Raw genomic sequence first — 15,796 nt, 5'->3', positions numbered from 1 at the left:
TAGTTTCAATGGCTGGGTGACCTTTTGTTAAACTACGAGATAACATGGAATTCGTGCTTAAAAGCTCTTAGAAAGAAGAATTACATTATACACACGATTACTAGTCCTTGACAGGAAATTGACTTTGATTCTGTCAAATCAAGATGTGAACGGTTTAATGTCAAGATTATGAACAGTTATTTTTGTTTAAATATGCCCCAAAACATATACCCCAACAGACTGATTACTATTTTATCGTTTGGCATTTCTGGTTAAATCTTGACCAATATATACATATATGTATCATAAAGGTCGAACAAGTTCTTTTTCATGTCCTGATGATACGTGCCATTATTAACCTGAGTACAACACGCACACCGACAGCAATTTAATGTGACCTTGCGTCGTAAAAATTAGTCCAATGAAAATTATTTTATTGTCTATATCCGTAAAACCCATCTATATATATATATATATATATATATATATATATATATATATATATATATATATATATATATATATATATATATATATATATATATATATATATATATATATATATATATATATATATATATATATATGTACACGTATATTTCATTTAGATTTGAAGAGAACGTACTCGAGTGGGACTGACTGACAAAGCTATAAAGTAAGTTCTTTTTTAAACAGAAATTCTGAGATATTTTTTGTTACCAGCAGTGGCGGTGCGAGGGCATGAGGCTTCAGGGGGCCATGATTTAGTTGCTCCCAACTTTTTTTTACAGAAACTATTTGTTTCCTAGTCGCCAAGCACCACCCCACCCCATATATATTTTGAAGAATTAGACCCGTTAGACTAAATTGAAGGTGAATACTACGAAAATTTGAGCTCCAGTAAAAGGGAAGAGAAGAGCTCAAGACGTCGTAGCATCCTCCTCTCCGCCTGATGCTCTGGTGCAATTGCCCTCTTCGAACCCCCGCGCCGCCACATATCAGTGATTCTGTGTTGTGTAAATAAATGCTAAATATGAAACAAAACATATTATATTGTAGTAAATTTAGAGTATGTGCACTTGGTTGTAGTGCCCCGTTTTAAGCAATTCTTAGATTTGTGTGATTACTTGTTTGATTATTGGAATTCGGCGCCATGGAAATATTCCTGGCCCGAACTAATGAGCTAATTAATAGGAGCAAACGTCACGGAGTGAAGTGTTAGTGTGTTTCCATGATGTCCTGGTTCACTAGTAGTGAATTCCGACCAAAACCGAATGAATGTCCCTGTCGTAAAATAGTACATATTAAAATCTAGTGGTATACATTGGTAACGTGACTGCAAGGACAGTACTTACGGTATTAAACCGGTAAATTACACAAGGGCATAAATAAAAAGGGACTTGACAGACACCGTTTATGTCGCCATGTGGGCGAATATGGTGCAGTTATATCGGCGAAATGTGCCTGGAAAGCATACATTGACTGGCCTAAGGTGGCGAAGTTAAAATAGTTCCCATTGTTAGGGAGTACTCATATATGTTCTAAGGCGTGAACGGTTGGTGGTACGGAAACATAATGAAGCCAAAACACGCAGATGTACGGCTGATAGATAGTTGGCAGTTTGGTTTATCTGTGGTCTTGCATTAATTAGAGGAAAATTTAGGTATAGAATGGACACGTCGGGCTTTCTGATTTACAACTGAGGTTGTATGGAAGTCTTTGGAAAGTCGGGGAAACATATGACTTCTAGCGAGAATCGCGCCAGGGTTTGACAACCGCTCGGTCAAGTAAATACCCGTGTGCGTGTAACAATATGAAAACAATTAAACATACATATTTATTTAGATTTTAGCTAATATATTCACTTTGTAAAATATACTTTTTATTAAAAATTTTAAAGAGGATTAAAATAGAGTCATCATATAAATTCAGTACAGATCACGACAAAATACTCTTTTTGCAGTGGTCAATTCCTCTATTTAACAATTACCCTCAAAAGATCCCCCTCCCTTGAACAAATACTTTGTAGACCTAAGGAGTCTTCTGAGGAAGAAGGGAAAGTTTCTGAAACTTATAAAAGAAACAAAATCAAATATGAGGAAATCATTCGTCTTGTTTAAAAAAGCGTGGATGGAAGAATCTTGAGCTACCAGTGGATTGCCAGCTAAACTGTTTGATAACACCAAAGTACCTATTTCACTATATTTGTTGGAAATTTGAACCTTGAAAATCTGAAAAATCATTGAGTCTATTTGTGCAGATTGTCTAAGACTGGTTCTAAAATGTAAAAAATATAACTGTTATATATGGTCAATGGAGAAACTGCATAACAACCACTTAACACTTAAAGTGAAACTGAATGCTGTCTAGTAGTGGTATTGACTAACTGAGGGACAATGGGACAAAAACGCAAAAGTCATATATAATATTTTTCAAACGATATTAGTGCACATACTAATACTTTTTGATAGTTTGATTACATAAAATCTGCTTTTGAGAATGAGGGTTCGGATGCATTTGGTATAATCTTTTCCTAAGCAACAATGAATCATTAATAGTATGAAGACAAGACTAGTAGACACGTATCTTCAGATACGGGATGCCAAAAATCTTATCTAACAAGGGACGCATCAATGGAGCTCTTTGTTTTCTTTTAAATAAACCATCGGTTTGAAGATTATTCAATTTCTGTACCAAAATGTTTGCATCATTTACTTTAAAATTAGAACCGAAAACCATCGTATGCCGATCAAACACTCGGGTAGTCGAATATTCCAAGTGTTACGAATCAATGGTCATAAACGAAAAATCAGAAAGAAGCGAAACCATCAAGTTTTGTAAAACGTAATAATTTAATTAACAAACTTATAAAAATGAAAATATAAGAGGACCTTAAAGTATTACGAATTGAATCCCTAACCATCCTAAAAGTTATATTCAAGCCCAGAAGAATTGAATACTCCGACTGAGTTTCAGATCCTCGAATACACTGGTCTGTCAACAATCCTGATATAACAAAACATCATTGTATTTAACTCATTTGAATAATTCACAATTGTGTCAGAATAATATTTTAGTCAAATGAGAACTTTTTAATTCTATCTTAAACAAATGTTTCCTCTCAGCTAATATCTAAACACAATATAAAATAGTATGAAGACCGATGTTACCAGAAAAACATACGAAATAATACTGATTAAAATTGTCCATCTCCACGTATGAATATATAAACTTGAGATGTGGACATGCATTTTATTGCTACTCCTAGGTAACAATTCGCAAATATCACATCTCGTAATAAAAAAAACCACCGCACCTAACCCATCCAATAGAAAATAACTTAATTCTTTTAAGAACCCGCATGACCCCATCATCCAATGAGAATTACCCCAAACGTGACAGTATGTTTACTACAAGTATTATTATTAGCAATTTGATCAAAGCTATTTATAGATCCTAAGCACTCTTGTCACTCTTAATATCTTACTATAAAATCTATACACGTACGCACAATCATGAATACAATGTACAACATTTATAGCCATTCATAATACAAAGAATCGAAGAGTGTGCACATTATGCAATTTTAGTGCTTTAGGAAATGAATTTTATAACATACACAAGGGTCCTAATGTCAAAACTGACTGAAAATCACCCAAAAGAGAGATGTCATAGAAGGCCAAAAATATATTTTAATGGCTTGTCTATTCGAAAGGTATTGAACTTAAAACGTTTTGAACATTTAAAGGACAGTAGCAATGATAAACAAAAAATACGAAAAAAGGCAGCGTCGCAGAAATGATGTTCTTCCCTCTGATTGGTATTTTATTTTAATTGGAGATATTGTCAAATTAAATTTCGATTCAGTGTGAAGCTGGAAATACGGTGAGATTAAAAGACTATGTCAGCTGTTGTACACAAGTGTACATGCACAATAAACAGCACATAGTTCAAATTAATTTAAAAAATTATAGCAATGATGTATTTTCTGTAACTTATTTTCAAGCCATTTTAAAAAAACAAAAATATGTTTCCATGTCTTGAAATTTCGTCAACACTGTAGAGTGAGTTACACCGTCATTTCAATGGCTGTGTAAGATCAAACGTAATACTGGCTGATGGTTTCAGAATGTACTATCCTCGTGTATTATATTTGGACAGTCACAGCCACAGAAAAATGCGCAACTGTAAAACGGTACATGACTTATTCTTTAAATTTAATTGAAATGAAATAAGAATGCAAACTACAGAATCAAGCAAAGACTTTCTTCTGGCGGTTCTGCTTTTTTTGTTATGGTAGTAAGCAACTGCAAACTCCCCTTCATACACACAGACATCTGTATGCCATTTCACTTAACCGAGTTCTTTGTAGAGTTAATTTATGTGATGGTCTCATCTGCCATAGCATGCAGAGCCACATGTATCACTTTTCCGGATTCGACAGTGGAACTTATACAAGTTTTGAATTCTATATCCATTCGCATGAACCATTTATGAACAATTTCTTCACTCAAGAAACTTGTAATGTATCAATATGGTGAATATATTTCGAGAGATATCGAACACGTTTGTTATGCGTGTCTCTTGCATGATAAATCTAATCCGGAAATTGGCCATTTGTTCATTTTCTGACTTACAAAAGACACGCCTAAATCATTTTTAAACCTGTCTGTATATTATGTGTTCCCACTCGCTGCCCCCTTCCTGAAAAGAAAGACCCAGAAGACATTCACAGCAAATCACGTATAAAGCATGTTTCATTTCATATACTTTATATACCGTAAAACGTGCACAAGTTTGTATATCAAAACAATCATGACAGTTTTATTAGCTACCCAAGGAAGATACTATTTTTGTCATTTTCTCTAATAACTTTCGTTGTCTGTATATTCATAAATGACTCTAGGCAATGTATGAAGTAGCACAGCAGCACTACAGTGGCTGCATGATGGCAGCTAAAAGTAGATTTCGAAAAATGTAAAGATGAAGAAGTGACAAAAGTTTTAGGAGACTTTAATAATAAATCCCAATACTTAAAACAAAGAAATGTGCGGAATACGAAGAAAGATTAAAAAAATGCACAAGATTTTAATTAAAACCTAATTTTTTAAAGAAAAACAGGAAAGGTAAACAGTGAGAAAATACAATATAGACAATGAGATTTAAGCTTAAATACAACAGTTAAATAAATAGATGAACGATAAACTATGAGATAATAAGAAAAACAAAAACAGTAAATGCCCACATGCTGACAGTAAAGGATGAGATTTTAGCTTAAAACAAAATCTTTTAATGAATTATGCACGCTGTATATTTGATTTACTACGGGACGCATACATTTTTCATTGATAGTTATCGAGGCTTGCCGAGTTTCCTTTTAATTTTTTTTCTTCATTTGTTTTCAACAGGTGGTATATCTAAGATATAACACACATACAATATATATATTTTATATTTTAATATACATATATTTTATTTATATTACATACAAAATGCACATACTTGCGTTTCCAAATGAGTTAAGACTGACCACAGGATCTGTATATAAACGGAAAGAGAAAATTCTTCACAAACCTACCAAGTGTGTCCGCTACGAAATATGGTTCTGTCGATATTGCATATATTCGCAGTCCACTTTGGAAATAGTGAATTCGCTTATTTTATATTATGGTTTTATTTTAGTCATATTGATTAAAAAATACATGACACTTATGATTTAAATATGACTGTTGGTTTAAATGAAGAAAGTAGAGCACTACAACCATTGCATGCTTATCTTCTCGAAGAGTAAATACGCAGTCATTCAATCACTGACAAGTATATTAAAACGAGTACGGAATGTAGACTAACCGGAATCATGAACCAACAACAGGTAATTGAAGCATCTAAATTTATTTACATTTTATATAAGTCATTATTATGTTTTCCTCATCATTGCTAACGACCATCGTAATGTTTTTATTCTTTCTTTCTCTTTCCGCGGGTCGGTTTGTCTGTCAGCTTTACTATTATAGGTCCATTATCGTCGCATGCCACAGGAAAATTCTATACGATCGTTTTTCACAATTTTCTCCCACAACTTGCGACTATGTTCGAATCTGTGAAGGGGGGAGGGGGAGAAGACAAAACTAACCTGCTGACTAACTTGTATTGCCCATTCCTATGTTTCTGTTGGTTGTTAGTTTTACATTAAAGATCCATAGAAAGAGACAAGCATATCTGGATCAACTGACGTGAAAATGACATGATGAATGACCAACCAAAACAGTGGGAAAGAAACAGCGATTGAGAGGGGTCGTCAGTCATTTTAAAATTTAAAATGATGCTTTCAGAACCTTTTTATAGGTTACTACAATACAACTCCAATGCATTAACTAGATTACATTATGTGTTCGGCCTAACCAAGTTACAGTATCGTCATCTCGTCTCTACAGGTGGCATTGTGCTGTGTATTGGTTTGGCTGAACAATATTTAAATGTTCTTGGAGGCTTTTCGTTTTCTTTGTTTACTCGAGGGATGGTGTATCACTGTTTTAAGCATCCAGAACGAAAGATTAATTCATATTGTAAAGAGGAAGCAGAGTACTACGACTTTGTATCAAGGAATTTACTGTATTATTCCCTCGTCTTGACAGGCATTTGCAACTTGGTATCATCGGTGTCGTGCAACACTGTAGAAAAGTCCCATGAAACGTGTACACATACAATCATAACGACTCGGGTTCCTATCGGTTACTTGGTGTAAGTTCAACTACAAGGCTTCATTCAGATCAGATTTCCTTTTACTCTCCTATTCCACCAATTTAAATTTTTTGGGGGTCTATTATGGCATGAGATAGAAAGAGAGAGAGAGAGAGAGAGAGAGGGTGGGTGGCGATTTCGATGAAATTGTGTACCATGTGTAATTTATTTAGCAACGGGGAATATTACATTTAATTTAATGACGAATAAGGAGTGGAAATCCAACCCTAATTTAGACATTATAGAAACACTAGTCTATTCTTGAAACCATAATTATATCCGTATTCATACACCACCGGCGAATCACAATTTGACGTATTAACAATATTGGTAGATCAAATTGCACACACACACACACACACACACACACACACATATATATATATATATATATATATATATATATATATATATATATATATATATATATATATATATATATATATATATACACGCTCACACGCACACACAACACACAATAAAAGCGTGATATTTTAACGAGTTAAAATATCTGAGTTTTGGTATAACATGATGAAATATATCTGATATTAACATAGGGAAAGAAACATTTCTTTTTATTACATACCAAACTTCGAAGGTCTTAGTTTTGTAGATCAAACTTACTCTTCGGCACAACACGCTCACTCCCACCCCCTTTTCGCAAATTCACCCAACTCTCACTGCGTGATCATATACATATATGTGACTTAAGAAAGTAATAGGATTGAGTTGCCATAATCTGCCGCCGTAAATTATATATTTTGTTGTTTTCATTTTGTAAACTATTTGACCCTATCTGAAAACAATGCAAGTTCGATTCAGCAATGCACCACATGGGTGATGTTGTTGTCAAGGAACTAAGGGGAAATATTTTCAGGGAGACGCGAACGTCGTCTGTTCACTTTCTTTATTAGTGATTAATTTCCATCTATGAAAGATAAGGCAGTTTCTATTTATTTGTTGCAGCTCACAAAGTACTCGTTTTCTTGCTGCAGGTACAATGTTTGTAGGCACACACGCTCAATAGTCGCTGGCCGTGATGAAAAATTAAGAAATCTTTTGTTCACTCATGAAAATATAAGGAGGAATTTGCTTGTAACGAGTGAACAATGGATGTATTTCTCTGATGGGTGAAAATACGTAAGTTTTTCATCCACGAGATGAAATGTATCCGTTATGAACCCGATAGCAATCAAATTTCTTTTTATTGTATGCCTGAATGTATTCTCTTCCAAGATGTAATGTATATGTATTCTGTATAACACAATGAAGCAGCAGATTTCTTACTAAATCCCGGTTTACCGTTTATGTTCTGCTATGTTTTGTGATTATTCACACAGAAAATATAAACAGATACACAGTTCTCCTTCCCAATTCAAACTCAAATAGCACATTATGAAAAAAATTTGCCCCTCGTTGGATTAACTCCAGGCAGCCATAAGTAAACTTAAAAACATTATAAGAAATCAACGTTGCCCTTGGTTGATGACATTTCTCAATTGTGTATCTTTTTTTGTAAATGATACACGTAATAATCCACACACACACACACACACCGTAATATTTTATTGTCCATGTGTTTATTAAAATATAATATTGAATGGCTGCCAAAACCGTTGTCGGCCCTACACAACGGTGCGCCACTGAACTTTGAAGTGGAGACATACGATAGGAAGGTTTTGATTTATAATCTTGCGGAAGAAGAAGGGAAAAAAAAGAAAGATTAATGATGACAAATATCCTGACATAAGAAGAAAGACACGACAATGAATTAACCCTGCCCCATTTTATTTATTATAGCTATATATCGTTTTACAGCTCTAAGAAAAAACAAAAAGAAAAAAGTGGAAACGTGTATTTTTCACTGGAAATAAAAACAGATTATGCAAATGTCTTGAAATATAAAACATATTTCAGTTTGCGGTCGTCGCTTATAATAATGATTTTTTTTATTTATTACGATTTCCAGCAATCAGACTGGCCAGGCCATTTTCAACATTTTGTATTTTGGGGTTTTATATCCGTTTTCGTCGAAACAATGTGTTTATTTAGTCGCGTCCACTGGCACTACTTAGTCAGAAAATCACACAGATATTGAATATGGAGAGAATATTTACAATCTACACTGACGTACGGCTGTCTTATATCAGCAAGGAGGGCACAGTTAATGTATCATATTTACATTGTATGTAATGATGTAAAGCAAATTCGAATTTATATGACAATGAAAGTATAAAGCTGAAAGTTCGATCGATTAATAATGCAGACGATTCACGAAGAGAGACATACAGACATACAGAGATGGACACAAAAGGGAGGGAATGATAGCAAAAATGTTTATAATGATTTATTTATACCACATACTCAAGGATTTATAAACATTTATTTTAAACATTTACTTTAAACGTATTATGTTGTCACTTCAAATCAGTGACATGATTCAAAATATTTGACAACCCGCTTTTTGAGAATGATCTGAGAGCAATTATTTGTGTCCGTATGCTTGTACGAAAAGCAGCATACGTTGAGCCTTTTGTACGTGAACAAGATATAAACGCGTATGTGGCTCTACATTTTCCTAACATCAGTCACGCTTTGAGCGATATCCTTCAGAGTGTATGTCAGCCACGGGCCCTGACAATCAAATTGTTCCAGGGCAGAGAGAGAGAGAGAGAGAGAGAGAGAGAGAGAGAGAGAGAGAGAGAGAGACTACTACTACTACTAATAATAATAATAGCAATAACAATAATAATTTAAACAATATCTTTACATATGCAATCTATTTAAATTCTTCTATCGTGTTCAAGTTTACGAATTATGATGAAACTTGGGATGTGATGGCAACCTCAGGTGATAACTGCTTACACCTATTCAAATTTCAAATTGCACACCATTGCTGTAGCACCTGCATCTTCGCTAGCCAAGGTTCCGATACTTTAACCCGATATACACCTTAGCGAATTGAGCAGCTATTTTAGTGCTTTGTCCTAGCGACATCTATTGGATTTCAGGATTTCATGAGTTGCCTCCCTTAGCATGTAAAGCCAACTAACCAAATGTGTGTAACTGCGGTACATCGTACATCGGCCGAAAATGGTGGAGACAATTGATTTCAAAAGGATACTTTGAAAGTTTAACATCAAAAGTATGATTACGTACCCAACAGAAGCCATTACATGTGAATTCGAGTGAAAGGTATTAAAAACACTGACCGACAGTGGAAAATTTCTTATTTATAAGTCCATTCAAGTTGTGTGCTCCACTTGTCTCGATCATATAGGAACATTGTTCGAATTTGAACAGCTTAATTTTGATTGGATGCGGTAGCTTGCCGCTGAACTCAATGAAATTCACATACTCGAAGCACAGTAATACCTGCTCGATCTGCCAGGGTGTAGATGTGCTTAACATATATGAAACTTGGCTAGCGATGATGTACCGACTGCGGTACAAAATTTTTCACTTGTATGGTGTCAAGATCCGTTACCGAGAAATCCAACGCGTAGGTCTAACCTGGTTAAAGTTAGGAATATGGCTGCCGTGTGCTCGAGGTCACTCAGATGTGAAGTTTATAACATTGTCTTAATAAAAATAATTGGAATTGTTAGATAGCCAGCAATAAAAACAAGATCAACAAACTGTGATTCATCATAGAATTATGTGGAGGCAGGTAAACATACAACATCTCTTTAGATTTAATCCCAGTCTAATGCATTGCAGCTTTTACTAGGTTCTTTAAATCATGCGATGCGCTCGATCTTTTCCCGGTGAATTCAGTTTTAAAGTTTCTCTTCTCGTCTAAGATTGTACAGATAGTGCTATGATTATCATCAAACATTTCAGTTCATTCTGTTTAATTATCTTATACAAAAATAAGCATGTTCTTGTCAATTTTCTATATGGAAAACAATAAATAAATGACCTTGACATGCGCAAGTGCTGTCTTCTGTGTATCGTCTAATCCGTTCGGATACAGCCTATGTATTTGCAAACATGTAGGAAATAACAGTTTTCCCATATTTTGTTTCTTTCTGAGAATATGAGAAAGATCGGCTTACCTGTTTTGCGTAGTACTTGTTTGGATATTTCCATGTCTTGTATGTATGTTACATTCAGTGACATTGTGTAATTGTGCCAGAAAAAAATTCTGTTACTGGGGAAACAAAAGTATGCGGATTTCAGTATATGTAAAATATAGCTTGATATCGATTTTCTGGGATATTTATATGAGAATCAAAATATTTATTAATAAAACTAACGATTTTACATCGCTGCTAAACAGTACATTATTTACACACCCACCCCCATTACTCTGAACGTGTTGGTAGAGAACTTTTCTTACCATGGTTCAAAAATGAGAAGGAAGTCCTCTGCTGTCTATATCATCTTCCTTCTCCCCTCCTCCTCCTCCTCTTCGTCATCAACATGACCCTGTTTTTTTTGTGAATAGAAGAATTCGAGAGAAAAAATACAATGCAATTTATAATCAATGTCTCATGAAAATTATAAATAGTATGAGCAATAATTTCCGTCGCAATCGTGCACACTTGCCCTTCAAAACACACCCAGCGGCTCATAATACCAATTTCAAATATAACTGTATACTTCCCTATCGTGCGTCTTAAGTGTTTTTGAGGTAACTATGATAGCTATCTCGTTGCGTCTCAACAAACATCGGCGAAATTCATTTGGGAGATGTTTTACTTATATTTTTCTAATGACAGGTTTGGAGTTGGAGTGGGGTGTCGGGTGAGTGTAGCAAAATCGTACTATAGGGGCCAGCTTTACCTCAGAAGGCGTATACTGACTACCAGTATTTCAATGCTAGTACGTTTTGCGTCATTTCTTTCAAACGCTATGTTATTCTTCAACTTTTTTGTTGTTATTGGTTTTTCAAGTTAAGCACTCGCTTTTTTAAGTATGTAAGTTATTTGGGTTCATTTAAATTTCATACGTGCCGTTTATCCCTTTCTCTTTCTCAGCTTTTCGGTCATGTTCCTGTTGTTAGTTACGGCGGCAGCATTCATGTCAGTGGCTTACGCACTGATGGAAGAAATGCCGATGCCACCGGAATTGCTCTCCTGTCTACAAGGCTTCCAGGTGAAAACAAACATCACCAGCACAGTGGGTGAGGAGATGTTTACCTTCTGCTTAAATAAGTTTCTCTGGAAAGCGGATAGTATTAAATGGAGTGGTTACAATGTCACAGAGGCGGACTTAAGATTTATAAGCAGCATCACGACGAGCCTGTTTCACCGACGGCGGACGAAGCGGCAGACGGGTCCGGGCAATGCCCCCGGAACAGGGTTCAGAGTCAGGCGAGAATATCGTATGCTCTCAGATGCGGAGAGAAACGCTTTCCATACAGCGCTGAATGAGATGAAACGGGTACATGTATTTCTTTTCATGTTTTTCGTAAAAAATATGTCTGCATCAGTAGTTATCGCGATTGTTTCCCGTCAATCACATACATAAGTGAAATAATTATATAGCGATTCATGTGTTATAGGTTTATGATCTAACAAGCAGTGAAATAAAAATGTGCTATGAAAAGATGATATTAAATCAAATCAAATGCAGCGCTTCGTGTTTTAAATACTGGCTCATATATAACGTTCCAATGAACCGTCTATCAAATTGCTCATTTTTTTTTTTACCTTCTTATGAATTTTTAACAAAGATCAATATCAGGGCACCCAAAGTTCTAAAATATCTAAAGCGAAATAGTGTACGTAATTTGATAATTGTATCATACAGTCCTTGTACGGAAAAGACTTTTCAGACATTGCTCGTAAAAAAATAGGGACACATCACCAGTCACGTGGGAGATTTAATCAATGATAGTGTTTGGAAGACTTAAACAGAACTTATTAAACAGAATGAAGGAAATGCAAACTGTGACTTATCGTATGCTTCGCAGCTGCTTTTTGTAATCAAATACATTGTTTAATTAAGTTTAATTTTAATAAAGATACGTCATTGACAAAATTTTTATTCAAAACCTAAACTATACTAGTACATGTCACAGCAGCTGAGTTGTTAATTTTTTAGGGTGGCCAATATGACACATTTGCTCGACTCCATGCTGGCATAGTGGTGAACTCAGCGCATGGTGGTCCCAACTTTTTCGGATGGCACAGGGTTTACCTCTCATTGTAATCTCTCTCTCTCTCTCTCTCTCTCTCTCTCTCTCTCTCTCGCTCTCTCATGCACACACATAATTGATCAAAATGCAAACGTACTACTTCAGTCGATGCACTATTTCATGAGAATAGATCTTTGAATTATTCTAACGATAGCTACTTAGCAAATTAATTTAATGCATTTTTCACTGAAGATATGTTACGGTTGTTGCGTGTACGTTTTGCTTAATATCCTTCTTGAAATCAAACAGTATGTCTATTTATGTTAGAATCCATTGATAAATACCAAATGGTTCTGTTTTACAAATTTGAGAAATCTCTTACAGGTCTTGGTGATGGTGTAGTGGATAGATGACCGTCATTTTGCTCATTGGTTATCAACCACAATATAAGAGTTTTCATGAAAAAAGCAATCTTATGAAAATGATCCCATTAAGAAACATATAATAAAATATTTATATGTTTAACAGGTCTAGCAGCTCATTAAAACAAACTGCGCAGTTTCTTTTGCTATAAAACAAATATGCATTGTACGCGCAAAGAAGAATACCATAGCATTGAGAATCATGAAGCATTAGGAACCATTTCCTGTCATCACCAGTCAGGATTTCTTTGGTGATTGGTTTGAATTGTAATATATATATATATATATATATATATATATATATATATATATATATATATATATATATATATATATATATATATATATATATATATATATATATATATATATATATATATATTCCATTTGCAGATTTGAAGAAACACTGAGGCGAATAAACCAAAACATAAGTCTTCCATATTGGGATTCAACGATGGACTTTGACATGACTAACCCCTCAGAATCAATCCTTTGGAGTTCCCGATTTCTTGGGAATGGAGATGGCGTGGTAACTAGTGGTCCTTTTGCCAACTGGAACGCTGGTGGCGCGCCACTTACACGTAATATCGGTGGCACGAGTAGGCTGTTCTCCAAGCAGGATATCAATAACATCCTTAGCAGATGTAGAACAAGAGAGATCTCCGAAAGAACTGCACTGCCACAGTACAGCGTGGAGTTCATTCATGGAGGACCACACAACTGGGTAGGTGGACAGATGTCGGGGTTAAACACTGCAGCGTTCGAACCAACATTCTTCCTTCTCCATGCATTTGTAGACTACATCTGGGAATTGTTTCGTATCCGACAGAGGCAATTCTGCAATGTGAATCCTTCAGTCGACTATCCCACAGCTACAAATCTTCATGCATCCAACCGTGCCATGGACGGATTTTCTGGGTACAGAAATATCGATGGATATGCTAATTATTGGACACAGTTATGGTACAATTATGAATCTGCTCCAACATGTTCCAGATCAAACCCAAGCTGTGGTTCTCCGTACTTGCTATGTGACCAAGCGAGAGAAGTGTGTGTATCCAGAACAAGAGAAGCGATTGGAGAAGATGTACCAAGAGGGTTTGCGGCAGCAGAATCTTCTGCCAGAAGTAGAATGCAGGAGGCCATGATAGACGTAGGACCTAGGTTCAGCGCACCACCATCGGATGGTCGATCTGTAGATGTCCAGGGAGGGATTCTAGGTGGCGCCTCTACTGTCCAGGCTGAGCTTTTAGGTGCTAGTATGGGGCCAAGGTTCAATCCACCACCATCTGATGGGAGAACAGCAGATGCAGGATTTGCTGCGTTCAGTGGAATAAATTCTGACAAGGTTCACGAAGCAGCTGCTGAAACTATCGTTCCACAGCCCTCTATTCTACCGGGAGGGAATCTTATTAGACCGATTCAAAATACCTTTCTACTTAATGGTGTGGCTGACACCAGCAAATGGTCATATGTTCCAGTTCAAATCATTCATTCAAGACCGAATGGTGAAATCTACTCATCCTTCCCAATTAATGGCGGAATCGTAAACCTTCAACAGGACGTCTTTTCTCCGGAGCAATACCCTCAGCTCAAAGCTTTCATCAACCCAGGTCACCCTAGCGGTTATGAACATTGCAAATCTGACCCGTCTGGAGCCGCTCAGATATACGTTCAGTCAGACGGCATGAACTACAATGGACGATATGCTGATTATGCCGTTATTGACGCACGACTTCCTGTAGGATCTGGTATGGTATACATGGGAATTAAACAACCCTCCAATGCTATGTCTGATGTGATTTTCTCTGCGCATGATCGATGTGGACGAATGTGTCAACCGCAATGTTTAGTTAATGGAACAAGACCACCTATTTACAAGCCATGCTCCGGTGCAGTGCGTTTCACGCCCTCCACACCGAAGATGTACGGAAATACTTTTGGGGATGCCGTAATGAGCGTCTGGAACATGATTAATGGTGATCCACAGAATTATGGAGGAAGTGTGCCTCTGGTAATGGCGTGTAACTATAAAGACAGCTGGCCATGGGATCATTGTAATCAAGGATCAGGACAGTAGTTATTTATGCTATTGTATCACATTAGTGAATAAATGCTGATACTTTCGATTGTCGTCCCATTGTGATAGCTTATATATTTCATCGTAAATCTACATCAAGGGTCGACATCATAGCATTTTTACGCATACCATGATGAGCATTACAAACTGATTTTCAATAAACTTATTGAAACAGTTATTCAAATATTGCCTGATAATGTATGTTGATCTTAACGAATTTCTCACACGCTGTGTAACTGAGTTACATAAATTTTGAATATAGTTCAGAGGCAGCAATGCCCACACGGTTCTAACTGCATGTTCCATGTCATGTTTGACCTGGGGTTTTCGACGCAATGATACGGTGCACGTTTGAGTCGATGCCAGATATTTCGGACTGTGTTTGAAGACGGTCCCTGGAACCTGTCAGCACATAATTTAACCAGACTTTCGCCTTTGCTCTGGTTGAACTAAGTAGCTTCTATGAACAGATGTACGTGGAATATATACCTATTTGTGGGGACATGTACA

The 15,796-nt window shown here is 36.0% G+C and overlaps 1 protein-coding gene across 2 annotated transcripts in view; it reads left to right on the top strand.

Annotated features, from left to right (window-relative positions):
• LOC149783031 (tyrosinase-like protein 1) overlaps positions 1–15,470 on the top strand; it is a 68,953-nt gene extending 53,483 nt beyond the window's left edge. Inside the window, exons 1-4 of one of the 2 annotated variants that reach the window (XM_089934620.1) lie at positions 574–634; positions 11,682–12,087; positions 12,751–12,854; positions 13,600–15,470. In XM_089934620.1, coding sequence (XP_089790746.1) covers positions 11,692–12,087; positions 12,751–12,854; positions 13,600–15,286 — 2,187 coding nt within the window. In that variant the 5' untranslated portion in view covers positions 574–634; positions 11,682–11,691 and the 3' untranslated portion in view covers positions 15,287–15,470. Of the gene's footprint in view, positions 1–573; positions 635–11,681; positions 12,088–12,750; positions 12,855–13,599 lie in introns of those variants that run through there. The other variant, XM_089934619.1, reaches the window with a different exon arrangement.
• The last annotated feature ends 326 nt before the right edge of the window (positions 15,471–15,796 follow it).

Source organism: Sinohyriopsis cumingii, chromosome 15 (assembly GCF_028554795.1).
Source record: "Sinohyriopsis cumingii isolate HCF-2022 chromosome 15, ASM2855479v2, whole genome shotgun sequence".
Classification (NCBI taxonomy): domain Eukaryota; kingdom Metazoa; phylum Mollusca; class Bivalvia; order Unionida; family Unionidae; genus Sinohyriopsis; species Sinohyriopsis cumingii.
This window is presented reverse-complemented; position numbering and strand designations above follow the sequence as displayed.